This window comes from Mus caroli, unplaced genomic scaffold (genome assembly GCF_978045245.1).
Source record: "Mus caroli unplaced genomic scaffold, Mus_caroli_1 scaffold_1, whole genome shotgun sequence".
In the NCBI taxonomy this organism is placed as follows: domain Eukaryota; kingdom Metazoa; phylum Chordata; class Mammalia; order Rodentia; family Muridae; genus Mus; species Mus caroli.
This window is the reverse complement of record NW_028227256.1, coordinates 127,832,602-127,859,522: the sequence shown is the minus strand read 5'-3', so window position 1 is coordinate 127,859,522 and position 26,921 is coordinate 127,832,602. Positions and strand designations below refer to the sequence as shown.

Here is a 26,921-nt window from a genome sequence, read left to right as displayed (position 1 = left end):
CTGTGGTAGTAGAGATAGCTCTGCTCTATCCTTGTCTACTACAGAGTATTCCCCCGGGTTACTTCTGCTACCGTCATTATCTCTCCTACTACATGATTTCCTAAGAATGGAGGCCTTTTCTCCTTGTAATAGTTGAGCCTTGTATTTACGTTTGAATAAGGGATAAAGGACAACAATTCTCCTAAGGTTACTTGTCCTGACAAGGTTACTTGATCTAACAAAATGTCAGATGCTGGCTGCTGTACCTGAAAGGATAGAGGAAGCAGTCAGGTTACAAAGATGAGCATTTGGAACTAGGTGTGAGCATGACACATCATCAATCCCAGGGAAACAGAGGCAGGCAGAATTCTGTGTGAGTTTGAGGCCAACTTGATGTACATAGTGAGTTCCAGGCCAACCAAGGCTACTTACTGAGTCCCTGTCTCCAAAGAAAAAAAACAACAAAATGAGCATTTTATGACACTGAGACCTTTCTGGCTCCAGTTCCACTTTGGCAGCATCCTGATCCCTGGCAACCTGGGAACCTACATAGGCCAAGCCATCTCTTTTCTCAGCCTGACTCTTTCATGAGACCCAGCTGCTTCCCTTATAGTAGCCAAACTCATGGCTACAGCTGAAAATTCAAATCCAGATATGTATAATCCAACCTGTGAAATGGGCAGAAGATACAAGGCTCTACCACATTGTAGTCTAGTCTTGCCAAAATATCTGAAACTAGGTTTTAGGGCATCTTGTGCACTTCTTTCATGCAGATGAATTGTTACTCATGTGGCTATATTACAAAACCTTTCTGATTTTCAGTAATAATTAGCAAGCACTGTTTACTACCCTTACAGTCTGTAGTATGAGTGACAGCAACGTATGCAGTAACAAAGAAAGTCCTGGCTTTTCCACTTGCTAGCTATGTGATGCGATTAGCCATTTAACCTCACTAAACCCCATTCCTACATTATCTAAAACACTTTGTATGTGGCCTAACACCTCTGTGAATGTAGACATTAATATTCATGTACTTGGGGCTAGGGAGATGGCTAAGTGGTCATGAGTATTCTTGCAGAGGACCCTCATTCAATTCATGGGAGACTTAAAACCACCTGTATCTCTAGTCCCAGTAGATCCAGTGTACTCTTCTGGCCTCTTTGGATATCAGACATACAAGTGGCACATAGACATGCATGTAGGCAAAACACTCAACACACAAAACAATAGAATAAATGCAGCTTAAAACTTCAAAAACAAACACGTATATTCATGTACCAATAAGACATGTGGCTAGCCTCCCCACTGGCCCCTTAGTTTGTAGACAGCAAGTTGAAACCCATATAAATTGCCAGGATTGTAAAGCAAAAGAACAAGACAAAGTGGACATTGAGAATCCTGCTATACATGTTCCCACAAGAGTAACAACACAAGAGTAAGTTCAGAAAAACAAAGCCCCTGGAATATTTTGTTTGGGGGAGTCTCTCGTTACTATACTGTTTGTAAGGGTTCCTCGTTTCTCAAAAATGTTCTCTTAAACTGCCATCTGTATTTTCAAACAGCTTCCTCCAGTGCTCTGGTTCTTTCAGATCATGGCCTTCCTTCTCCCCCCTCCCCCACCAGCATCAATGAACAGTCAGGCCGGGGGCAACCAGACAGCAGGGTTATCTCCATTTTGAGGCCAGACTCACTTCTTCTATTTTTGAGTTTTGATTTTTGATTTCTACATTTCTTTCTTGTTTTTCAGGATTCCAGCCAAGCAATTCCTCTGGTAGTAGAAAGCTGCATTCGGTTTATTAGCAGACATGGTAAGCAGAAATACAGCTTTGCTCATATTTGTGCAAAAAATTAGAACTTCAAAGAATCCTTTATAGAACAAGAACAGAGGTAGTTGGAGCCAGAGAGATGGTTCAGTCGTTAAGATCACTCACGGCACAGCCTTGAGGACCTTAGTTCAGATTCTGAAACTTACATAGCAAGGAGAGCAGGATCTTATACACAACTGTAACTCTAGTTCAGTGGAAGGCAAAGACAGGAGGGTCTCTGGGGGCTTGATGGCTGCCACCCTAGCCCTAAAAAGAATCCTGTAAGATCCAGGTTCAAGGAAAAGACAATACCTAAAGGAGTGTCTCAGAGGCAGAGAGTGTTAGAATAGAGAACAACCAACACTGTCCTCTGGCCTCCATAGCTACACACAGGCACATGTACACATGTATGTGCATATACACCAGAGAGAGAAGAGAGATTGCCTTCCATCCTCACATTCTTAGAAAAGGAGTAAAGTCTTAACTCATTCATGTACTGTTAGCTCCTTCAGAAAGGCTCTATCTACATCTCGTGAATAGACATGTTTTGACCTAGCCACTTACCATGTTCTTTTGTAGCTCCAGAGTTTTAAATGGCAGCTTCTTTATGAAGAAGAAGAGCTAGACTGTGTGGTGTGGTGGTGGTGGTGGTGGTGGTGGTAGTGGTGGTGGTAATGAAACCAGTAGTTATAGCCTTGGTGTATGTAGGTACCTTCCATGGCTTAGCCTAACCATTTTGTCCCATTAGCTGTACTGGAATGGTCTGAAACAATTCCATCTCTGATGTTGCACTGATTGTGTATATAATATTTGTGTTTTGTCTTAATTTGGTTTCATTGGATATAGTGTTCCTATGAGCTCAGTAACTATTGTAAAGTTGTATCTACCTTTTGAGAGTCTTCAGGGACTGGCTCTCTCTAAACATTAATCAAGTTATATTTACCTTTCTGCTTGGGCAAAGCTAAGCAATTTAGCTCTGTTCTTTATCAACTAATGACCTCATTAGACATACTTTAATAATTACCAGCAAGTTTATTCCCCAAGGCTGAGAATATTTAGAATATCTATACTGGCCTTTAACTGTTTAGAAACTACATCAGAAATAGTTTTTAAATACTAAAATATCCATCCTGGAGCTAAGGAAGCTAGGTATTGCTTGTCTAAATTCCAAGGCACCATTTTATTCTCCATCCTCTTGCCTGCCTCCCCTTCTCCCTATAAACTGGAGTGTTTCTTAGATTCATTATTGAGACAGTAATTATTTTAGCATTCTTGTATCATATCCTAATCTCCATCAACCATAAATTTCTGTTATTTCTGTTCTCTTGAAGTATGAGCACTATTCATAACTATTGAACAATCAACAAGTATTTTATAAGCCCCTAACCAATGCTAAGCATCATGTATTGCTAAGAAAGAAAACATAAAGAGAAGTAATATACTAATCTTGTTTTTAAGTGGTTTTATGACGCATTTGGAAGAAAATAAGTGAGCAGATAATAAGTTAATGAAAAGAAATAAAGCAGTAGTAATTGACAGTAACAGAATAAGAAATTTTACAAGATAGCAGTAGTTAATTCCAAGGAGCTGGCAAAGACAAATTCAAGCTGAGTTCAGTAGAAGAATAAGTGTTGGTTCCTAAAGAACAATGGGAAGAAGTTGTGGATTCATTCATTCACCCATACATTCATTTGTTCCTTCAACACAAAGTCTATATTGATTGATTATTTTAGACCAGTAGAAAGGCTCTTCCAGAAACTTTTATTCCACTGAAGAACAAACATAATCAGCCAGTAAACAAATTGACTTGCAATATTTCCAATGTTAGTGTACGTTATGAAGAAAAGAAAGCAGGATGCAAGATGGGAAATGGAGAGAGGCACTGTTGTTGTGGGTCATGAAAAACCCACATTTTGGGTGGAGTTGTGGGGAAGAGGTAAGCAATGTGTCCCTCTGAGGAAGAGTATTTGTGGCAAGAGAACAGGAAGTGCAGGAACTGTTGACATATGTAAGAAAGCGCACAGGCTGAAAGAGTGAAAGGAGGTTGACTGGAGAGGAAGCCACAGGCCAGTGCTTTTATGGCTTTGTTGGCTACAGTAGGTATATGTACATTTAATGGATTCATAACCTTTGTTAGCCTCAGAGTAGTCTATGGCACAGCAAATGTTAGGAATTGTTACATCCTAACTACCACTGTATCCTCTGGAAGATTATATTATATTATTATAGTGCCCATTATTAGAGATGAGTGTCAGGGTGACCCATGAGGACCCACAAGAGGAGGGGTCTGAGGAACCACTAAAATTAACCAGGAAGGGATTTTTTTTAATCTTCCATTTTCACGAAAGGAATGTGAGGTGGTTTTAACAATCAGTTGAAGAATTATCTAGGAGAACAACTCTTAGCAACAGCTATGTCCAGCAGGTTTTATGTCAGTTTCAAGTAGTTTACCCTAATCCAAGAGCACTTTATGCTTTCATGTTAGTGTGTGCTAAGAAAAACAAAGACTAAAGATTATACATATATTATTTTGGTTATGCACTATACCAAAATGCCGACTGGATTTTCCTTTCTAGAAAACTTGTTTCTCCTCTCAAAATTATCACATCACATACTCGAATGATTCTGTCTGGTGTGCCAGTGAGATGGTTCAGTGGGTAAAAGTGCTTGTTTCACAAGCCTGACAATGTGAGTTCCTCAGAACATGGATATCCACACATGTGCCATAGCATACACACACACACACACACACACACATAAAATGATAATAATAATAACAACAACAACAACAATAATTGGTCCTAAAAGTGAGTGGTCCTAATCTAGAGAATCCATTCTCTAGGAGAACTGGAAACCAGACTGAAGTAGAACTCAGTATTTTAGACCAGTTGTCTGATTTCCAGCGAGCTCATCTCTCATTTGTTCTTCCCTTGGTCCACAGGCCATCAAACCTACCCAGAAGCACTGAGCTGACCCTCTCAAAAAGTTGTGTAGTACTTTCCCAGCTAAAACACACTGAACAGTCTGGTTTGAGATGACATTTCCTTATACTCTATGTTTCCAATAAGTCCTGGGGTATGTTTCTGTTTCTGTCAGAATCTTGGTATTTATGATACATTTTGTTTTAAGCAACAATTTCTGGCTCTCATACCCATTTGGTAACTAATGTAGTACCACCACAATAGCATTGATGGGATTTTAATGTTGCTTGCCATTCTCTGAGGAATGTTTTAGTGATTACCTCAGAGAAACAAACCGCTTGCACCTTACTAAAAGCCAGGTAATGACATTCCTTCACTTACTTTCAGTCAGATTCAACAATTTCAGTCTTGGTATTCCTCCAGGATCTAACTAATTGAATACAGCCCCCCTCACTTAAAGGACAATTATGAAATAGCCAGCAAAATATAGCCTGTATTCTGTCTTGTTTGTTTTTCTAGAATCAATCTGAGGTTTCTATCAAGGTTTTTGGAGGATCACAGAGAAATGTTGACAAAGGAGATCTAGGCTTGAAGAAAGGCTGAAAGTCCTGATACAGCTGGAGATAGTGGTTAAGACAATCAGTAGTGTTTGCTTCCTGATTTTTTCTTCGTGCGTTACAGTTGCATGTGTGGTGCTTTCTATAAACTAAGTACAATCAGGCCAAGATGGCTTCCTCCCATCCTCCATGCGCACAGCAGTAGCCTCGTGTATGACAATGAAAACTGAGCCTCTGGTTGCAGCAACAAGACTGCCTTTGAGCTCTGCTTCTGGTTCTTCATGTCATTGTTCACCTGTCCCCTCATCTAGAAGATGGATTACTGCTAACCCTGACCTTGTACTGTTCTATGAGGATCAAATACTTTCTAGGAAAGCATTACTGGCAGTCATTATATATGCATTGTTTTTCATGACTGTCTCTACTCCAGAAAAATCATGAGAAGATAACTTTTTGTATACCTCATAATGATCTATAAACATGTTTTCTTTAAAAAAAAAAAAAAAAAAAGAAAGAAAGACAGCAGTTCAGGGACCAGTGCCTAGGACAAAGACTAACAAAGTTGGTCACTTTTGTTTTTACATCCTCTGTTTTTCATCAGTTCAGAAATGTTTCCTAGAATAATGTGGATAGTGTTAAAATGCTAACGAAGTCATAACAACCCATCTTTCTCTAACCTCTCTAATGCTACCTACTGTTTTACCTGCCAATACCCACCTCCATTCTTGACTGTGGGCAATAAGAAAGCACCAACAAGTGTTCCCCACTCGACGGGTAGGACCAGAAAACTAAAGGTGGAGAGGCTGCAGCCTAGTAGTCACTCTCCCTTAGAAGCAGAAAGGCTGTGAGCATCCCTTTGGCCTGATGCTTCCCTTGCAACTAACGCCTCATAATCCTCCCAGAGACTTGTCCAGCATCAGTGCCCTCCCTGTTTTTTCTCCTTTGTCCTAAAAACCAATACATGGTACCAGTGGAGAAGGGAATCCTAATCGTGGCCTTTATGATTGTGAACTTGCTGTTTTTTCACTTGACCACTTTATTTTCTGTTTCTAGGCCTACAACATGAGGGAATTTTCCGGGTTTCTGGATCACAAGTAGAAGTGAACGACATAAAAAACGCCTTTGAGAGAGGTGAGGTGGAAATAAACAGCCATAAGATAAATGTTTGCTAACCGCGAGAGCTGCCTCCACCTTTTCCCGTAGAGTTCTCTGTGCTTATAAAGCCAAGAAATTGCCTGTTTTCTCTGTACTTTGAGTAGATACACAGAGAGATACTGGACCATGCCCCAGCTTCCTTCTTGCTTAGCCCCACCCATCCTACTCATTCCTATGGTGATCTGCCAGAAACCCAAGTCCTCACTATATATCCAGGCAGTTTATAGCCTTATCCAGAACCCTTGGTAGCAGTTAATATCAAGGCTAATGTGCCTCTTCATTGTATCCCATTTATCATCTTGTGGTCTATTAAGGTAATGGGTAAGCTTTGGCAATTCCTGTCGTTGTAATTGATATATATAGTTTCAATTTAGGGTTGGTGTTATCATTAAATTTAATTACACTTGATATGAAATTTTCCATGGGGATTCTGGGATGGCTGTTCTGTCAGTGGGTGTCCACTGCTATGATAGTCAGAGAAACTGGCCTCCTGGCCTTGTTTTTCCTCCACCAGGGGCTCAGTCTCCTTTAAGTTTCATGATTCTTGTGAGAGAAACAGTTCCTGGTTTCTCCTCTCAACCCACAGGTAATGTTCATTAGCCTGAACAGTGCCACACTGTGGCCATAGTGCTGGGTAGAGATAATGAGATGAGGATGTAAATAGGTCACCCTCCACCATCTCTGCCTCATCCTCTGTGATTTGCCTAACTCTCTTTCTTTCCTTTTGGACTGGGGGCTGCCTATCTTTAGGAGAGGATCCCCTGGCTGGGGACCAGAATGACCATGACATGGACTCTATAGCTGGTGTCCTCAAGCTTTACTTCCGGGGCCTGGAACACCCGCTCTTCCCTAAAGACATCTTCCATGACTTGATTGCCTGTGTCAGTAAGTATCAATATGCCCCATGAATGGCAGCAAGACACTTGGAAATTCTCATCAATTTGTTTTCTCAGAAGCTTTTCAATAAAGTTTTTTGTTTTTTACATATTTCTTCCTGTGAGTTTCTCCTCTTTATCTCCACTGTTTTATCCCTAGTAGGGTAGGAGCAAGAATGATTTAACAGCAATAGCATAGAATTTAAGTCAATTGTTTTTTTTTTTTTCTAATTTATCTCAGTCATTAATTCCTTTCTATCTCTGAGTTTTATCTTTTTTAGCAAAATGCTTTTATATTCATCCGTAAGATCCAGTCTTGTCAGATACCTGAAGCTTATATACAATGTCAGAGCTATTAATAGAACCAGAGGAAAGTGTGAGCACTAACCATGCTCCCTGCTTGCTGTTTTATATGCACCATGGCATACCTGATATATGTGTGTGTGTGTGTGTGTGTGTGTGTGTGTGTGTGTGTGTGTTCACATGTGTCTGGAAACAAGAAAAGCCCCTCTATGCACTTAAAAGTACCATTTAATATTTCCCCAGAGAAAGATCTCTGTTTTCATTAAAGTTCTCTGTTAGGGCATAAGAAGCCATTCCGAGGCATTTAGCTCAGTTGGTGATACTGAAGCATCCTACCACTTGATTCCATGGAAAATCCATGGAAATTTAAAATAATATCAAGTTATTCAGGAAGCAGATTATATTATTTAGGGTTTTATTGCTGTGATAAAACACAATAACCAAAAGCAACTGGGGGAGGAAAGGGCTTATTTAATCTCACACTCCCATCGCTAAGGAAACCAGAGCAGGAACTCAATAGGGCTGGAGGGAGGAACTGATGCAGAGGCCATGGAGGAGCGTTGCTTACTGGTTTGATCCCTGTGGTTTGCTTAACCTGCTTTCTTAAATAACTGAGTCTACCAGCCACCCACAGAGAGCTGGGCCCTCCCACATCAATCAAGAAAACACACCACAAGTTTGCCCACAGGGTAATCTGGTGGGAATATTTTCTCAGTTGAGGTTCCTACTTCCCAAATGACTCTCGCTGGTGTCAAGTTGACATAAAGATAGCCAATACATAGACCTTATCTGAATGATGGCCTCAGAAGGGGAAGAGAGTAAATGCAGGAGATATCTTTTCCCAGGTTGAACAAGGCCTTTATGCCTCCTGAATTTTCAGTTTGGCTCAGTATTTGGATTGGATACTTACCTGTTCCTCCTTCAGTTGTTCTGAGAAAAGCCTGGGCATCTAGGTTGTTAGTTCTCTTTGCAGTCTATGTGTTTGTGAGAGTCCAATGGGAAGGAGTTATGAGACAGTTACAAACATACATTACTAAGGTCATATCTGATATCTTTTCCAGGAATGGACCCAAGTGAAGTCTCTTACCAAGACACACCAAATTCCTCATCTGCCCAATTCTTTCTTATTCTTGCTCCTAATCCAATATTTGTTATGTCTTATTCACATAAAGGCTACCAGATTCTGTTTGTATTGTCACACTGTGGAAGTCAGAGGCTGTTGACACAGAGATCACATGGCCAGATCTGTAACTAACCTGACCATAGCACAAAACCCAGGCATCTTCTCTAGTCTTCTTCACAGATTTTACTACTTTTCCAGGGTCCTACTGTCTTCTCCCTCCCTCCACGCAGGCTCTGCTCACATCTACTTTAGATAAGGGAGGGGGAAGCCAGACTTATCTAGAGGAGAAATAGATAACTCTGTGCAGAGGAGTCAACGAAGGACTTCCTCAGCTGCTGTCCCTTCTCCTGTGCGGGGCTCTCCAAGACTGATTATCCAGCAGTCATGGCAGGCTTATCCTGAGCTACCTCTTTGCCTTCCTCAATCAGTGAGTAGCCACCACAGTAAAACACTTGGCTTCGACTATGCAGAACTCTCACAAACACACAGACAACAAAGAGAACAAGCATCCTGGATGTCCCCAGTTTTTCTCAGAACAACCAAAAGAGGAACAATTTAAGTATTCAGTCCCGATGCAGGGCCAAACTAAAAATCCAGGAGGCATAAAGGCTTTGTCTGTGTCTATTGTTGTTTAAACTAGAGGGGAGACATGCCCAACTCCTTCTGTGCCCATGGAACATACACCTTGAGTTTGTATTAGTCAGAGTGTGGGTCCAGTGTGTGGTCTTTTGAAACAGTCTCATCCCACAGAACATCCAGGAGGAAGCTCCTGTCACTATCCCAGGGCTGTGTGCGGGCCAGCTTTGCTCCCTCTGTGAGTTGTGCTGCTGGTGATTGCAGTCATGCCAGAGGATAACATGCCTTTCTTCTTTCAGCAATGGACAACCTGCAAGAGAGAGCTGTGCATATCCGGAAAGCTCTTCTGACCCTGCCCAAGCCCACTCTGATTATCATGAGATATCTCTTTGCCTTCCTCAATCAGTGAGTAGCCTTCACAATGAAAGACTTGGCTTTGACTACACAGAGCTTTCACATGGATCTATGTCTAATCATCCATCCTAACAGACACTTACTGAGCATCTGCCATTCACCAACTACAGTGCTAGGCTATTAAAAATACACTGTCAGATGAAAAGAAAAAAGCCTTTTATCATTAGCTCAGGATCCAGTGAAGGAAACAGATACTTCAGGTATAATAGCTGCTAAGGGAAAAAGAAGACTAAAGATGGGGACAGAGTTCAGGGGTCATAATGGACAAAAGATAAAGGAAGAAGAGCCAATTTAGAGATGTCCTTGCCACAAAGGCCTTTCTGAGAAGACAAGGTACAAGCAGAAGCCTGAAGGGTGAAGAAAGGGAGCTGTAAGAACATTGAAGATTTGAGAGGTACAGTAATAGTAGGTTTGAAAAATGGTATGATCTGGCTTTCAGGTGTTTATTTTCAAACCTGCCAATTATTTTGTGGAGAAGTTACTGCAGAGGGTCAAAAAGAGAAGAGCGACGTATTCCAAGGTTGTGACATGGTCTAGCTGAGGTGATGGTAGACCAGAAGATGACAGAAAGAGTCAGGCTTGGGATATACTTTGAACACAGCATTGACACGCAGGACCTGCTTATAGGCTGGGTGACACAAGAAAAATCCTAAACTCCTTCCAGAACATAAGGGCAGTTGTGAAATTAGGGAAACATGGAATAGAGAAAGATACTGAGACAGGTGCTAGTGTTGACCAGGTAGTTCCACGCTTTTACACGTCCAAGAGGTTTTTCAGCAGCTAACCATGGGAACCTGATCTGACAAGATCCTGAAGTGGAGACTTTTCTCCAGCCACATTTACTATAGGTGACTAGTGCACTGATATCTCCACTTCAGGGCTTAGATGGGACATTTCTTATTCAAGCTTGCCTGGGACAAGCAGGAGTCCCCATGTTGCAGACAAGGCAGGAAGCAGAAACATGCACCTTCTGTCTTCTAAAACAAAGATTATAACCTGAAGGCCTGAAAGACCCTTTGGATCCATTGTGTCTTAAAAACATTAGAACAATATTTAAATCCATCTTAAAATTTTAGATTTAGCTTTTGAAAAGCTGTTAGATCTAACATTAGTAGATGTGGCAGCAATTTCCTGTGGCAACAGGGCTGTCCACTGGGAGTACATGGTCAGCCCTGGTCCCCAGCCATCTCCATGTCCTCATCTATCATCATGCTGACTCTAGGCTTCCATATTGCCAAGAAGTAATTCTGTGGATTCCTGAATCCATCAAAACAGGGAAACAAAAGATAAACCAAAGGGTTTGTTTTAGTTTTAGCACATACTTTGTGAATGTGAAGTTTTCATAGTTATTCTTCATTTAAAATGACTACAACTTTACTGTTTATGCCTTCATGATCAGCCTGGCCTTATAGGCATCTTGATTAGTGCCCCCTGCCTAAGACCTCATTGGAAAGCCCACACTGTCACCTATGCCACTGCAGAACTCCAGAAATCTTGGCTCTACTGTCTGCATCCTCCCTAAGCTGTGTCTGACTGAGTCCTAACTCAGCATCCCATCTGCCCTTGAGATGAACTCCTCATAACTCATAGATGTGCTTATGCATAGCCTGGAAACACTGCTCACTACTCTCTGGCTAGTCAGTCCCCACAGGGTCACAAGTCACTGCTTGTTCACATCACCATACCCACACTTAACCTGAGCCTTGTTTGTCCTCCATGACCTAGGAGCATGACAAGAGCAGACACCTAGCGCGGCTGGTAGGGACAGAGAAGACATAGATTAACTGTTATCTTTCCATGGATTTGCAGGGGAGAAAAACAGTAGAGTAAGCGTGATAAAGTATAAGATAGTGGCCATTATTGAAAAACATCATAGGAATGTTACTAATTCCAATTATTAATTTGTTTATATATATATAAATTTTTTTAAAAATTGTTTACTGGTCAACAATAAATTGTTATATTGAAAAGGCAAAAGCTGCCAACAGTTGTATCAGGAGTTGGCAGCTGCTTTCCTCATGGAGCCTTTACCTGGACCCACACTTTGGGAATGCATTCTTTAACGCTAGCTGACGTTTATTCTTGGATTATACACATATTACATCTCAGAGAACCAAACTAGCAGTATCTATGGATTGCCTCTTCAGCTGCAGCTTAGCTGTTGACTTTAACCCTAGGTCTCATGTAGTGAAAACAGTGCTGGGTTAGAACTATGAGTCTCATCTGAATGCTCACCTTGGGGAAGTTCTGTCTCTAAGCTTGCAAAATGTTCCTTATCTATACAGTAGGATATTGTTTAGACATAAAAAGGGATGAAGTATTGGTGCACGGTACCATACATACAGGTGAACCTTGAAAATACTGTGTTGAATCAATAAACCAGACACACACAAAACACTCAACATTGTAAGATTCCATTTCAACTAAATTTCCAGAACAGCCAAATCCATAGAAATAGAAAGTAGATTCCTAGTAGCCAGGGACTGAGAGGAAGGTTGAAAAGTAACAATTTAGTGAATACCAGATTATTTTCAGGGATGATGAAAATGTTGTGCAAATTAGAGGTAATAGTTATACATCATTGTGAGTATGCTAAATGCCACCTAACTGTATACTTTTATTTATTATTATTATTTCTATTTAGAATATAAAGTTATGTGTTTCTTTATGGTCTTTTCATACATACGTATCATTTTTTTTAAAGATTTATTTATTTATTTATTTATTATATGTAAGTACACTGTAGCTGTCTTCAGACACTCCAGAAGAGGGAGTCAGATCTTGTTACAGATGGTTGTGAGCCACCATGTGGTTGCTGGGATTTGAACTCCGGACCTTCGGAAGAGCAGTCGGGTGCTCTTACCCACTGAGCCATCTCACCAGCCCCCATACGTATCATTTTATTTTGTTCTTATTTGCCCCTGTTGCCCCCCACCTCTTGTTGCCAGTCTTCTTCCTCTTCCAAAAGCCCCTACATCTGTCTTCATGTTACATATACACTACTACCCTTCATTTTGTCCCTTCCCCTCCCATTAGACCTTCTCTTCTCTCCTTGTCCCTTTTCTTTGGCATGGCCTACACACACACACGCACACGCGCACACGCGCGTACACATGAGTAGAAAAGAAAGGTATACTGAGAATCTATTGCCTATCACTCCAGAAGGTGGTCGTCAAGAAAACAATCAACTGTGAAACTTGATGTTCTTATAGGGTTCCTAACATTGGGAGCAGGGGCTGTCTCTGATTCTTTTGCCTGCTTTTGGGGCCCTTTTCCTCCTTCTGAGTTAATGTGAGCATATATGCCTGGTCATATTGCAGATTGTTAATGATGTGTTTGGTTGATGTCCCTGGAAAGCCTGCTCCTTTCTTGGGGGAAGTAGGCAGTTGGGGCGGCTTGTGAGGAGAAAGGAGGTTGGAGAGAGAAACTGGAAAGAGGGGAAACTATAGTTAGGATGTAATATATGACAGAAGAAAGAAAGGAAAGGGGAAAGAAGAAAGGAACAGAAAAGAAAGAAAACAATAAATAATAAATGATGATGAATATGTCAGGAAAGAGGAGCCCATATATGAGATTGGAAGAAGTGTAAACTGGTACAGCTACTGTAGAAATCAGAATGCAGGTGCCACAAAGTACTAAAAATAGAATTACCACATGACTAAGCTAAAGCATTCTTGGGTAATTTCCTGACGGATTTTAAGTCAACATATACTTGTATATGTATATACACATATATACATGCATTTCCATGTTTGCTGATGCACTATTCAAAGTAGCCAAGATATGCAACTAGCCCAGCTGTAAGTCTGTCAACAGATGAAGGATATGGCATTTTATTAAGGTATAAAGAAGAATGGAATTATAACACTGGCAAGAAGGTAGATAGAACCTAAGATCATTGCATGAAGTAAAATAAGGCTGACTTACCATAAATATGCAGGAGTTTGAAGCAGAAACCACAGAGGAATGGTGGGCACTAGCTTCCTCCCATCTACAGCTATATTTCTTTAAACGGTCTAGGTTTATCTGCCTAAAGATAGTACTACCCATAGTTGCCTGAGCCCCCTGCATCAATTAACAATCAAGAAAATTCCCCAGATACATGCTCACAGGCCAACCTGATGGGAACAATTCTTCAGTTGAGGTTCCTTCTTCCCAGGTACTTCAAGTTGACAACCAAGATCAGCCATCACAAGGTTCTTGGTCTTTTTTTGGTTCTGGTTTGGTTTGGTTTGATGTTTAATGGGAATCAGAAAATGGACATAGATTCACAGAGCTATGGATTCACAAACGATATGTCCTCTTCCAGATCCTTTTCACTATAGCCTCCTATGAATAGGACAACCCTCTCAGGGGTGGGGACAGGGTACTTCATGCATCCTTCATTGTGTTGTAGAATTCACTCAGGTTTCTTGGAAATAGAGTGCTTCTCTCTGACTGTCACACATTCCAATAACTCTGGTTTCTTATTGTTACTAAAACACCCTCAAATCACATTAAAGAAACAAGGCTTTTCTGAGCTTTCTGTCTCAGAGAAACCTAGACCTGGCTAGCTAAATGTGTTAGCCTATGGCATCTCATGTGTTGTGTGGGTCATTTCTGCTTGGGATATTGGAGCTGAGACGAAAGGATGGACCATCTAGAGACTACCATATCCGGGGATCCATCCCATAATCAGCTTCCAAACACTGACACCATTGCATACACTAGCAAGATTTTGCTGAAAGGACCCAGATATAGCTGTCTCTTGTGAGACTATGCCGGGGCCTAGCAAACACAAAGTGGATGCTCACAGTCAGCTATTGGATGGATCACAGGGCCCCCAATGGAGGAGCTAGAGAAAGTACCCAAGGAGCTACAGGGGTCTGCAACCCTATAGTTGGAACAGCAATATGAACTAATCAGTACCCCCCAGAGCTCGTGTCTCTAGCTGCATATGTTATCAGAAGATGGCCTAGTCGGCCATCAGTGGAAAGAGAGGCCCATTGGTCGTGCAAACTTTATATGCCTCAGTACAGGGGAACGACAGGGCCAAGAAGTGGGAGTGGGTGAGTAGGGGAGTGGGTGGGGGAGTGTGTGGAGGACTTTTGGGATAGCATTGGAAATGTAAATGAAATAAATACCCAATTTTAAAAAAAAAAAGATAATAATCTCTCCAGTTTTAATCTGATGATTATATATTTCCCTTTTCTAAACCTGTTTCCTTTAACTCAAGGTCCAGAGAAGGATTTTAAAATTAAATGTCTAATAATGAATGTCTAAATGTCTATGAGCTGGATGCAGTGGTGTAGGACTGAACAGCATTTGGAGGCCAAGGCAGGAAGACAATGAGTCTGGGGAACATAACGAATCTCTGTTTTAAGCAAAGACAAACCAACTCCTGTGTAGCCATGTAGCAGCCACTGAGATGATGCCCTTGCCTGCTGGCCTCTCTGTCTTTAGTTTTGGTATTGTGGAGTAATACCTCTCAGCCACTCTGTCCAGGGCAATTGTTTATACCTCATGCCATCTCTAATGTCCTACAGTGATTATAGAAGGATCACAGGTGCACATCATATTCTCCAGCAAAGAAGAACGCCATTTGTTAGAGGAAAACCAGCTTTGTAACATAAGTCTGGATGTGGGACACACTAGAAATAAACTTCACCCAATCCAGAAGAATGGCAGTGGAGTCCAAAGGCTCTAGTTCCTTTTCAGGGTCTGTCAGAATTGGACACTGCGAACCTACTGCTGATGACCATAGGCAGGCCAAACTCCTCAGCAATGCCCATCAAGCTTTGTAGAGGATGCTCCCAAAGACAGCCCAGGCTTCTGTGTCAGGACAGACACTTAATTAGGGCTTACTTACAGTTTTAGAGGATTAGTTCATTGTCATCATGGTGGCAGAAAAAAATGGTAGCACGCAGGCATGCAGACCTGATACAGGTAGCTGAGAGTTCTACATCTGGATCTGCAGGCAGCAGCAGAAAGAGAAAGCCAGGCCCTCGCTTGGGCTTTTGAAGCCTCAAAGTCCACCCCCACTAACATACTTCCTTCAACAAGGCCATAGCTACTCCAACAAGGCCACACCTACTAGTCCCTCTTAAGTAGTGCTACTCCCCCACCCCACCCCCGAGACAGGGTTTCTCTGTGTAGCCCTGGCTGTCCTGGAACTCACTCTGTAGTTCAGGCTGGCCTCAAACTCAGAAATCTGCCTGCCTCTGCCTCCCAAATGCTGAGATTAAAGGTGTGTGCCACCACTGTAGTGCTACTCCCTGCTGACTAAATATTCGTATATAAGAGCTTAGGGGAGCCATTCTTATTCAAATCACCACAGGTAAGGACCCATGGGGACCCCCGCAGGCATAGTGATAGTTGAGTATTTGGGTCCTTGGCCAAGGTTGGGGTGTGACTAGAGCAGCTGCTGGCTAAGAGTGGGGAAAAAAAATCTCTAAATAAATAAGCAATAATAAAATTAGCCTATGTCCAAGGGAACCCCAAACAGAATATAAACAGAATGCATGATTAATTCCTGGATGTAATAATAATACAAGGGAATATTATGAAAATGTTAAACAATTGCATTAGCTATTCTAGAAAGAATTTGCTGTCCTGATGGAATGAAAAAATTAATCAGCTGACTATATTTGTAATAAGTAGAGAATTTGGAATTGAAAATGCCCAGTAACTTGATTCTTTTGTATGCATGCATGAAAGCACATGATACACAGTTCCTGTGTCCTGTGCGGGTTTCTCAAAGTAAGCCGAGGGCCCCATCTGCTCTGATAGTTTAGTGAATTGGTCTGCAGGAGCCATATCCAGTTCTGCAGAGTGTTATATGATCTGTTTCCAAAGAAGGGTAGCTCTGATATGTAAGGTCAAAGGTAAGGGTGAAAATGAGACTCAAGGATTCAAATGGGGAACTGGAGAAAAGGGTCAGACCTGCAAGCAGGTCTTGCACCTTTCCTTTCCCTGGCTCCCAAATAACCATGGGCAGTGGCTCTTTCCTCAGCTGACTTTCCAGAAGGCCTCAGATGCCCAGAAAGGCAGGTGGCAGTTTGTGGACTTATGACTTTCCTTCTGGCAATGCCTCTTGTGTTTGTGTTCTCTGGGCATTCATGTGAGAGCTTTCCAATTTCCCCCCTCTCTCTTCTCTTCCAGCTTATCACAGTTCAGTGAAGAGAACATGATGGACCCCTACAACCTTGCCATCTGCTTCGGGCCCTCACTGATGTCAGTGCCAGAGGGCCATGACCAGGTGTCCTGTCAAGCCCACGTGAATGAGCTGATCAAAACCATCATCATCCAACATGAGAGCATTTTCCCAAACCCCAGGGAGCTGGAGGGTCCCATCTACAGCAGAGGAGGAAGCATGGAGGACTACTGGTAAGGGCCCAAGAAGGGGAGGAGAGAAAAGAGTGCCTGATAATCACTGCTGTAGAGGCCAGATGGTCAAGCAAAACCCAAAGGAAAGCAGCCAGGTCTTCCCACCTCCACATACAGGTTCTGTAGGTTGCTAGGGTCTGGCTGTTCTCCCATCTTAGACTCACCCACAGAATAAGTGCCTCTTTGCCCACCTCCCTTTTTGAAATGAGTATTGTGTGACTAGGGACCATCTTAGAAAATAATGACCTTAATAGCAGTTTGCAAGGAAAGGAGAGTTTACAGAGTAGTGTGTAGACCTGCTGTTCATCAGACAGCGGTGCCCAAGCTGTGTATTGTGAGGAAAACAGAGCTGGGTCTCAGGGAATCCTGTTCTTAGGAGGCAAAATCTATATATGAGGCACACTGAGTTTATAAGGTGGCATGTTAGGATGATTTCAGAAATTTGTGAAGAGAAAAAGTGTAAACTTATTTGGAGTAGGTTACGCTTAGTTCCACCCCCTGTAAAACATATGACATTATATAGACAAGGTTTTTTATGACCTAGCCTGAGCACATACTTCTAAAAGGAACCTCCCTAAGTATATTTGTATTAGACCACCTCTTTTAGACAAAGGAATCATTTCTAAAAATTAGAATACTAGTTCCCTTTTTCAGATGAACTCCTTACAATCCAGGAAGGTCACTGCAATGTGTCAGCCCACCCCAGTGATTGGGGACTCAACCCTGATCTCATGCTTTCTAGGATCAGGCCCCATCCAGTACCTCACACAGATGCCCTGATACCACTTTACAGTGCCATTCTTCACTGAATACAAAGGCCTTTTAACCCCTACCATCTTGTTCCTACTCCCTTCTTCTCTAAATGGTTTTTAATAGAAGCTGAATGCACAAGCCAACCCAAATCAGATTCCGTCTAAATTAACATCTGGAACCAATTCTTCCAGCCCCATTGCTATCAACCACAGTAAGAGAGGGCAAGGCATATATTTACCTAATTAGCAGTCAGTTGGTCCATGGTTTTCCATGACCCTCTCAGAACCCAGGGAGTGAAGAAAATAACATTTGTGCCTCTGTAAACTTTTTATGGCATCCTTGGATCGACTCTCTCCTGGACTTCAGATCTTTGGCCTGCATCTGAGCTGGGGACACCTCAGGTAGTTGCTTAGAGACAAAGCTTTCTGTGGCTGACAGGTAGTTCACGGTGACTGGGCCTGTTGATCAGTTGACCTCCTAGCCTGTGAGTTCCAAGGATATATTTCCTATATCTTTGCATGAGTAGTTAAAAAGCTGTGGAATGGTCCTTTCGTTCTTACCTTTACCTGTAAAGTTAAACATCAAATCACTGCAGGTTCTGGACCAATAAAAGGGGGATGTAGTGGTCCCAGTTCCCTGATACCCAGTCTCTACCCAGGGAGCAGAAGCCAAGGAGTGTGGTTCCTTAGAACACATACATGGAAACTCTTTCTTCTAGTTTTCTCCCAAGTGTTTTCCTCAGCCTTTACCTTGTGTGTTGTGTGTGTGATATTTATTAGTGGTCTTTGAAAACACCACACAGGTAATCGGGGAACATTTGTGCCACTGTCCTTGGCGTTGGGCCAGTGGCATCAAGGAACAATTGTCATTGACGTAGCTCCTGACTTCCCTTCTTTAGGAAGAAAGATACTATCACAGTGAGCTAAGGCAGTGAAAAAGTAAGCCCTCCCCAAATTTAGGAGAGTGGCCAAGAAACCGAGACCACCAGACTGCTAACCATTCCACAGATGTGAAAAAGTACATTTCAGACCACCTACCTGTCCCCCGATTGGATTCTGGTCGCCTAGGACTACTGCTAGGACCTTGGGCCTCTGATGTTGTTAGTGTCGGCCATATTGCCAGGGCCCAGGAGAGGAGAAGCATCAGATCTTAGGACTACGTAGAACCTCAGAAAGTATCATTCCTTTACCATGGCACAGATTTGAAAGTGGAAAGTCCAGACTAACAGCACCAGATCCTGTGGGACCAGAATGAAATGCAGAGTCTCTAACTCCAGACAGATTTTGTGAGTCAGAAAAGCTTTTTAGCAAGCCCTCCAGGGCTCCCTGCAGTTTAAGAACTGATGCTCTGATGCCTTAATAGATGCACAGAAATGAAACCCTGCAATAGTCTGTAGGCCCAGAAAACAGTAAGGAATTATTTCGACTTAAAAAAAAAAAAAAAAAAGAAATGAAAACGAAGAATCCCTACTGATGTTCTATCAGAATCAGAGTATTCTCTGGAACTTAAGATCCCTCCTTAGGACCAGCTTGTTGCCTAGTCTTTAACAGGTGTCTTAGATGGGAGGGGGTGTGTACTGGGCAGGGAGAGGCAGGCTCCATGGCAGGAGGCAGAGGAGTGTGGTGTCTATAGGCTTGCCTGCCTGGAAAGGTGTGCTTGACGGCTCCTGCTGCCCGAAGGGAAAGCTTCAGACATGGTCAGAGGGTTCTCTGCTCTTCAAGAATGCCCACCTCCTCCCTGAGCCAGAAGAGAATAGAAGAACCTCAGCCATAGTAACTTCTAGCCACTCCCAGTTCTCAGCCTTGGATGATTTAAGAGAAGATAAATGTTTTAAGGACTAGGCTGAGCTTTCATCCATTGGCCTCCAGTGAAATCCACTCTCCAGCAGACCTTTACCTTTGCTCTGGTTCCAGTCATCCTCCACTCACTTCCTACTTTCCCATCAGTGCCTGGGCCAGTGAATCACTCGGTGCCGCAGAGTCAGCAAGTAAAGGAAGAAGTTACGCTTACTGAGCACCCCTCTCGCCAAAGCCTTCACTAGATTACACCAGTGATACCTCACACACCTCTGTATTTATTTTAAAAGTAATAACAGATGTAGCTATCAAATATCAAAGCTGGTTTTCATGTCCAGTTGTCCCTGCTTCAAAAACCAGGGCTTTCCTTCTCTGAGTAGTCAAGTTGTGTTTTATAAAGAGTTTATTTGTAACTCCACAGCCTTCCCTTTCTCTCAAGGCAGCCCAAGTCCCAAGTAGTGACATGTAGCTTGGGGAACAGAAGCTAAACTAGAGAATCACAGAGATCCTTTATTAGCAGTTGATGGCTGTGTGCTTAGAGTTTAGCAAGCAATTGATTTGATATAACAAAGGGGAGGAAAATTTTAGGAGCAAACAGTGATGTCCCGGTATCGCTCTTCTGTTTCAGTGACAGCACTCATGGAGAGACTATCTCTGCTGAAGACTCCACCCAGGACGTTACAGCGGAGCACCACACAAGCGATGATGGTATGCTATAGGCTGCTGGTCAGTAAAGCAGGCATGATAGTATATATTGTGCATTCAACCAACTATGCTGTCCAGTGGACCCTAAGGGGGAGAAAGGAGTTTCTTGTCTCTCCTTACCTTGGAGGAGCAGTCTCAAGTAATGAATACTTGAGGTGAATAATACCCCTTTTGTAGTCCTGCAGCTTCCTTGCCCCACCTCTTAGCTCCCTATCTAACCTGAATCCAGTAGGTATCGGCCCGAATACTGCCAGGTTACTGGAAACCAAAGCAAAGCTCATTTGAAAAACATCAAGCCTGGGGAATAGAGACACTGGGTGCCAAGAACTCAACAGAAGCCAAGTGAGGGGGGTGGGAATGAGGACACAGAAACCACACGCTTGCATGCCTGCCAACTGGAAAATGTGACCCCTTCCAAAGTACAGATTTGTGTGCGCTGAACAGCCCGTGAGTGTGCATCCAGGGGTGGAATGCTCAGCTGTCATCCTCAAACCCCTCTAGAGTACACGTGATTTATTAGAGTCTGTCCAGCCAGCACATTTTCCCGGCGTCCAACCGCTCCACACCTCCATTTCTGGATCACTTGGTCTCTGGAAGTCTCAGGAGTTGACAAGGGCCCTCAGAATTTTATGGGCAGAAGAAGAAAATGGCACAGTCTACAGAGTTTTGCTTGCACCCCTGCCTTGCTAGAAATCCTGCAATCTGGAGCCAGCTTTTGAAGGAGGGAGAGATAGGACTTATTGTTTAAATCATGGTGTGAGAAGAATCAGAATGATCTTTAAGAGAGAAGTAGGTGTAACAAGAGAATTCAGTATTCATTATAGCTGCCTTGTTCTCACACTGTTAGAGGTTTATCTCTAGCGAGATTGGTGGGGCAGCTGAGAAAAACGAGGTCACAGAGCCAAGTGCTGTACTTGAGGTTGTAGAGAACGGATACTGGCCTACTGAGACAGGGGTTCTGCAGTGGAATCTTCATCCAGCCCATTTAGCAGCAGACTTGCCCCCCAGGGCTTTATGGGCATGGGCTTGTTTTTAATCAGCCTTCCTCCCTGCTGTGGTATTTACAAACTAATTGTTCTATGTTTGGGAGAGCCTTCTACTTACTATCCAATCTCTACTGCAGCTTAGAATGGATAAATGATGCCAGCAATGGCTGCATCACATGTCACATGAATGTGCACATATCACAGTGCTGGGCACTATTCTAAGGTTTTTCACAGTTGAAATTAACTCCTCATAACAACTTCATGAGAAGGGAAACTTCCTGTCATCCTCACTTTATACATAAGAAAATCCCACAGAGTACTTACAAGCCCTTTTTAACCTCTCAAGTTATTTTCATATGCATTTTCCATATATTGGTTTTAAATCACTTTATATATTTTACATTCTACTGGGAGGACTGAATAACACAAATAAATTACCTAAAATATGGTACAATTTGAATGTTAGGTTGCTGATGAATTTACTATGTAATCAGAAAAATGCTTAAAAGCATAGTATGTCAGACTGGGTATAGAGGTCAGTGGTGGAGTGTACATCTTTGCCCACAGACGAAGCCCTGAGTTCAATCTGCAGTACTGCCTAAAAGAAATAAAAAATCAAGAATGGATAGTAGACAGTCAGCATAAAACATTGTGAGATCACAAAGGAGTTATCAGGGAAAGCAGTGTCCCTGTGTGTTACTGCAGGCAGAGGAGAGAAGTTGGGCAGGGCAGACAATACCAGTCTGTTAGAGCTTTATGGATCCTGTGCAGCTTATTTTTACACTGAGTTATCCTCCCACCACTGTTAGTAGACTTTTCACCCAGTTTCCTGAGTCTGTAGATCCCAGAAACACATGCTTCATTCTTTCCCGCCCTTCCTAGAATGTGAGCCCATAGAAGCCATTGCCAAGTTTGACTACGTAGGCCGGACAGCCCGAGAACTGTCTTTCAAGAAGGGAGCATCCCTGCTGCTCTACCAGCGGGCTTCTGATGACTGGTGGGAGGGCCGGCACAACGGTATAGATGGACTCATCCCCCATCAGTACATCGTAGTCCAAGACACGTAAGTGAAACCCTGGCACCTTTGGGGGAGGGGGTCTCTGCTGCACTGTGGGAGGGACACTATTTCCCAAAGGGGTTCTAAGACTTAATGTTCCATGGAGAACACCCAGCCTCTGCAACTCATTGGAGAATTGTTTTGATCTCCCACTTTCTCTTCTCCCTTTAAATTGCCACTTGATCCATTTGTTTTAGAAGCGTGCCAGGTTTATATACATTTATATGTAAGCTTAATGAGTGATAGCATGGACTTTTTCATTTGACCATGCATTAGTTGCTTTCTGGGAAGGTTAGGCTGAGAAAACATTTGCTTCTCTGTCTTAGGGTTACTATTTCTGTAATGAAACACTGAGACCAATGCAAGTTGGGCAGGAAAGGGTTAAGTTGGCTTGTGACCTCCATCACTGAAGGAAGTCAGGGCAGGAGCCTGGAGGCAGGAGCTGATGCAGACACCTTCAGGGATTACTGAGTACTAGAGCCTGCTTTCTTATAGAACCCAGGACCACCAGCACAGGGATGGCACCACCCACAGTGGGCTGGGCCCTCCTCCGTCAATCAGTAATTAAGAAAATGTCATAGAGGTGGATCTTGTGGAAGCATTGCCTCAGTTGTGGTTCCATCCTTCCAGATAACTCTAGCGTCTATCAAGTTGACTTAAGACAGGCCAGCATAGCCTTCCTCTGTAGCTTAGGCTGCTTGGGCTCACTCTGTATAACGCACAGCAGTCCTCCTGCCTTAGCCTCCCAATGCTAAGATTATAGGCATGAGCCATCAGACTTGGCTTACCCCAGCCTGCTGAGCCACTGATAGGACTTTCCCACCTGCAAGTGAAGACTGACAGGTTGCTTTTTAGGAGAAATCTTTTTAGAAAGATTTTTAGAAAGAAAAGGAAGCCTTATAAAAGAAGCAAAGTAGGACACGTAGAAAAGGTAGGAAAAGGATGTCGAAGACCAAGGGAAACCAGAGTTGGCTCTAGAGGTTTTGCTGGGTAGCCTGTCTGTTGGTTCCCACTCTTTGAAAGAATGTATCCTAGGCAGAAAGTAGCGAACCTTGTGGCCTGCGCACACCTGCCCCCCTTCGCCCTGCCTCAGCCCCACACCTCCCTAAGATACAGCATTGTCACTGTTTTAGTCCTCCCCTTACTATTATCTTTTTAAAGGTTGATATCCTGAGTCTGCACCCTCCCAGCCTCTCTCGGGCTTGTTCTGCGGGGAAACCCTCCCTGTGTTGATAACATCGAAAACCTGGTGGCGGTCTGTGCACGGACAGGACTCTCCCAAATTTAGCATTATGACTTCACCACGGGATCCAGAGAAGATGAGCTGTGGGAGAAAAGGGGCTCTCTTTTTCATCAGTAGCCAGAGGGGCCAGGAGAGCAATGGAGAGACCTGAGACCATCTTGAATGCTCAGAGTGAGGCTACATATGCTACGACAGTGTGGCCATGTGTCCACACCATGCCTCATCGCTGGCATCTCCCTCCAGAGCCACTTCAGAGCTGCCTGTCATTACCAGCAGCACTCAGAACTTCAGCAGATAAACTGCAACCTGGACCTCACCTCCTTCTCCAGGAGGTGGTCCCATCGTGGCCACCCCACAAAAGCAGCATGGGCCCAAAGGCAGATGCTTTGAATCCAGGTGTCCCCTAGCCAAGCTTTTCTGAGAAGCTGAGAATAAAATAGAACTCAGCAAACTATTTATTTATTTAAGTGACCCTCCAAAGGCCCTCAGGTTCCCTTGCCTCTGCTCACAAAGCTAGCCCCAGACGGGGGTTGCTGCTGCCTCTGCACTGTGTGGGGTTATGTGTCTGTCCAGGGGGGCCATCTTGCTGATTTAACACTGCTTTTTGTGTTGTTTTCCCTTCTCCCTGCCCGCCTGTCCCTTCTACCCCAGCGAGGACGGTGTCGTGGAGAGGTCCAGCCCCAAGTCTGAGATTGAGGTCATGTCTGAGCCACCTGAAGAAAAGGTGACAGCCAGAACGGGGGCCAGCTGTCCCAGTGGGGGTCATGTAGCTGATATTTATCTTGCAAACATCAACAAGTAAGCGCTGCTTTTCATTTTCTGCTCCCCTAAATGATTCACTCAGCCTCACCCCTAGCCTAACCCCACTCCGCTCTGCTGTACGCAGGGCTCCCAGCTCCCCTAGCCTAACAGTCTTCACGTGTTGTTTGCTGCTGCAAGGTGTGTGGCCAGGAGAGGAGGCCGATGTGGGTCTGAGAGCAGGCCCCAGCCTCCAACTGTCTGTTGTCATCCTGTGGTACTGTGTGTTCCACAGTGTCTGTCTGCCCAGACTTCCTAGCAGTCTTAGCCAAACCTTCATCAAAGCTTTGGTCACCTTTGCAACTTGGTTTTGTGCTGTTTCTTCTATTTCTTATCAGTGCCTTCACTTTTCCAATTCTTATTCAAACCATATTTGATATCTTCCTTGACCCTTGTCTGTCTACAGATTCAGAGTCTCATATGTCTCTCACCAAGCTAATGTCCCACCATGTGGGCTTGTTTCAATGATATGTGTCTGTCTCTCCCCATCCTGCATTCATAGCCATGGAAAAGAGAAGAGCACTGAGCTCCTAAATCATCCTGTGATTTCCCTTCGCTCCCTTTCACACTAGCAGAAATCACTTTTCATCTTCTCCTGTTGCTTTAGCACTGTGTATTATACTTCCCTGGCAGTCCCTCTGCAGAGTTCCCCCAACCCCCTGTCCAGCAGGCTTACACTCACCCCAGCTTTCATTGTGGCCATTAGCAGTATTCTGAGGTTCTAACTCCATCCACACCTGCTGGCTATCTAGAGGGATTCCTCGTTCGCCTGCCCATGAGCTGCCGCCTTCCCAAGAGGCACTCAGGCTATTGGAGAACTAATCTCATCTCAAGGGGCCAGACACCAAGTCCTACAGACCTCTTTCCGCCAGACCCTGAACTGTGGCCCAGTGCCAGGAGGATGACAAGCCCCGGGGCACTCGTGGTGACCGTGGATTGGAGATGACGCACAGTTTGTATTCCTCCTGACTTTGGAGGGGTGAAATGATTTGCACTTTGATACCCTGTTAACCATAGCCTCTGGACACTGAGACTGGAAGGAGAATAAAAGATGCTTATTGTTGTTAAACTGCATGAGGTTGCCAGATCTCTTGGCTTTTTTCCAACCAGACAATAGAGGGGTTGGGGGACATGGTTCTTTCCTATCTCTTTCCACTCAAGTTCATCTCGTTTATTCAGCTCACTTACTAGAATAGTCATAATTTAATTCAGACCACTAAGCAAGTTGAGAATTTTATACTTCCCTCCATCTACTAGGAGGGCAAGTTAATAAAAACTAGCTGCCAGCTAATCACATTTTTTTTTCAATACTTACAAGTCTGTGTTAATTATGCGCCTACAATCACAAGGTCATAAACCTATTGAGTCAGAAACCAAGACTGGATGTTGAAGGGGAAGTTAGGTGTTTATTTACACACATTTATTTTTGTTTTTATGGTGTTGAGGGACAGAACTGAACAAGTCACATATTCAGACGGAGCACCCCACTGCCAAGCTACAGCTTCATCCCTGGGTATTAAGTTTTAAGTCAGCATATATTTGATGCCACTTATTACAAAGGAACGATAGAGATCAAAGGCTGAAAATAGTCAAAAGATAAACAACTGGTAGAACGTTGAGATGGCTCCCTTGAACTGCTTGCTTGGTGGTATCAAGATTCTTCTGATGAATTTCCTGGGACAGACTATAACCAACCCATGTCAACCTTTCCTAGGCACCAGCCAATCAGTGCATGAGTGACAGACAGACCCCCCGTATGCCTGTCCCTTAGGAGCGAGTGTGCCGTTCTGTCTTCCTGACTACCTCCACAACAGTCCCCCCCATGCAACTTCAATTTCCTGATTGCCTTAAAGAACTCTCTCCTCCTGGACCCTCTCACTTGGTTAACTCCTCCTCACCCTCCAAGACTCACTCTAAGCATTTTTGGGGAGGCCTTCCTGACACCCTAAGTTCCTTGAGGCTGAAAAAAAAAGTGCTCTCATCCTGCGTTCTGGAATGGCTTGAGTTGTTGGTACTCAGTGCTATCCATGCCTGGTTCCTCCTTCAGGCTGAGCTTGTAACCAGCATCTCTGTCCTCCTCATCTTCATGGCCCAAATAGAGCCTGGGATGGCACACTGCCACAGCCTCCTAAATCTGCCCTCTCAGCAGTTCTGACTTGTGAGTCAGCCATCCTTGAATGGAAAAAGGAAATCAGCAGAGTTCTTAGGGTGTGGCGTTTCACTTTAATTCCACATCCTCTATTAACCATCTGCGTTGTGCCAAGCACCGATGCTAGTGATTCAGAGCTCACAGACTGGCAAGGCAAAAGACCATATGGAAGGCAACTGAAACACAGTCCCATGTAATCACTGAGGGGATATGGGAGGGGGAAAATCTCTCCAGTCTGTAGTTGGAGGCACTAGTGTCTGGAAAACTTGACAGAGGAGGGCTTATTTCAGCAGAGCCCTCCTAGACTAAAAAACATCCTTTTTCTTGTTGAAAATGGCTGCCTTCCAAGGCTAGTCCTACC

At 43.5% G+C, this 26,921-nt stretch overlaps 1 protein-coding gene and 1 long non-coding RNA gene across 8 annotated transcripts in view; one reads left to right on the top strand and one right to left on the bottom strand.

Annotated features, from left to right (window-relative positions):
- Window positions 1-26,921, bottom strand: part of LOC147006118 (uncharacterized) — a 99,973-nt gene that overhangs the window by 54,781 nt on the left and 18,271 nt on the right. The gene's annotated exons all lie outside the window — the stretch shown is intronic.
- The window catches only part of Srgap2 (SLIT-ROBO Rho GTPase activating protein 2), a 239,620-nt gene that overhangs the window by 205,361 nt on the left and 7,338 nt on the right, over window positions 1-26,921 (top strand). For 6 of the 7 annotated variants that reach the window (XM_029477380.2, XM_021172064.3, XM_029477361.2 and 3 more), the window contains 8 exons: window positions 1,727-1,787; window positions 6,316-6,393; window positions 7,168-7,302; window positions 9,594-9,699; window positions 16,849-17,073; window positions 20,251-20,330; window positions 22,196-22,376; window positions 24,265-24,411. In XM_029477380.2, the coding sequence (XP_029333240.1) occupies window positions 1,727-1,787; window positions 6,316-6,393; window positions 7,168-7,302; window positions 9,594-9,699; window positions 16,849-17,073; window positions 20,251-20,330; window positions 22,196-22,376; window positions 24,265-24,411 (1,013 nt within the window). Of the gene's footprint in view, window positions 1-1,726; window positions 1,788-6,315; window positions 6,394-7,167; window positions 7,303-9,593; window positions 9,700-16,848; window positions 17,074-20,250; window positions 20,331-22,195; window positions 22,377-24,264; window positions 24,412-25,163; window positions 25,486-26,921 lie in introns of those variants that run through there. The other variant, XM_029477392.2, reaches the window with a different exon arrangement.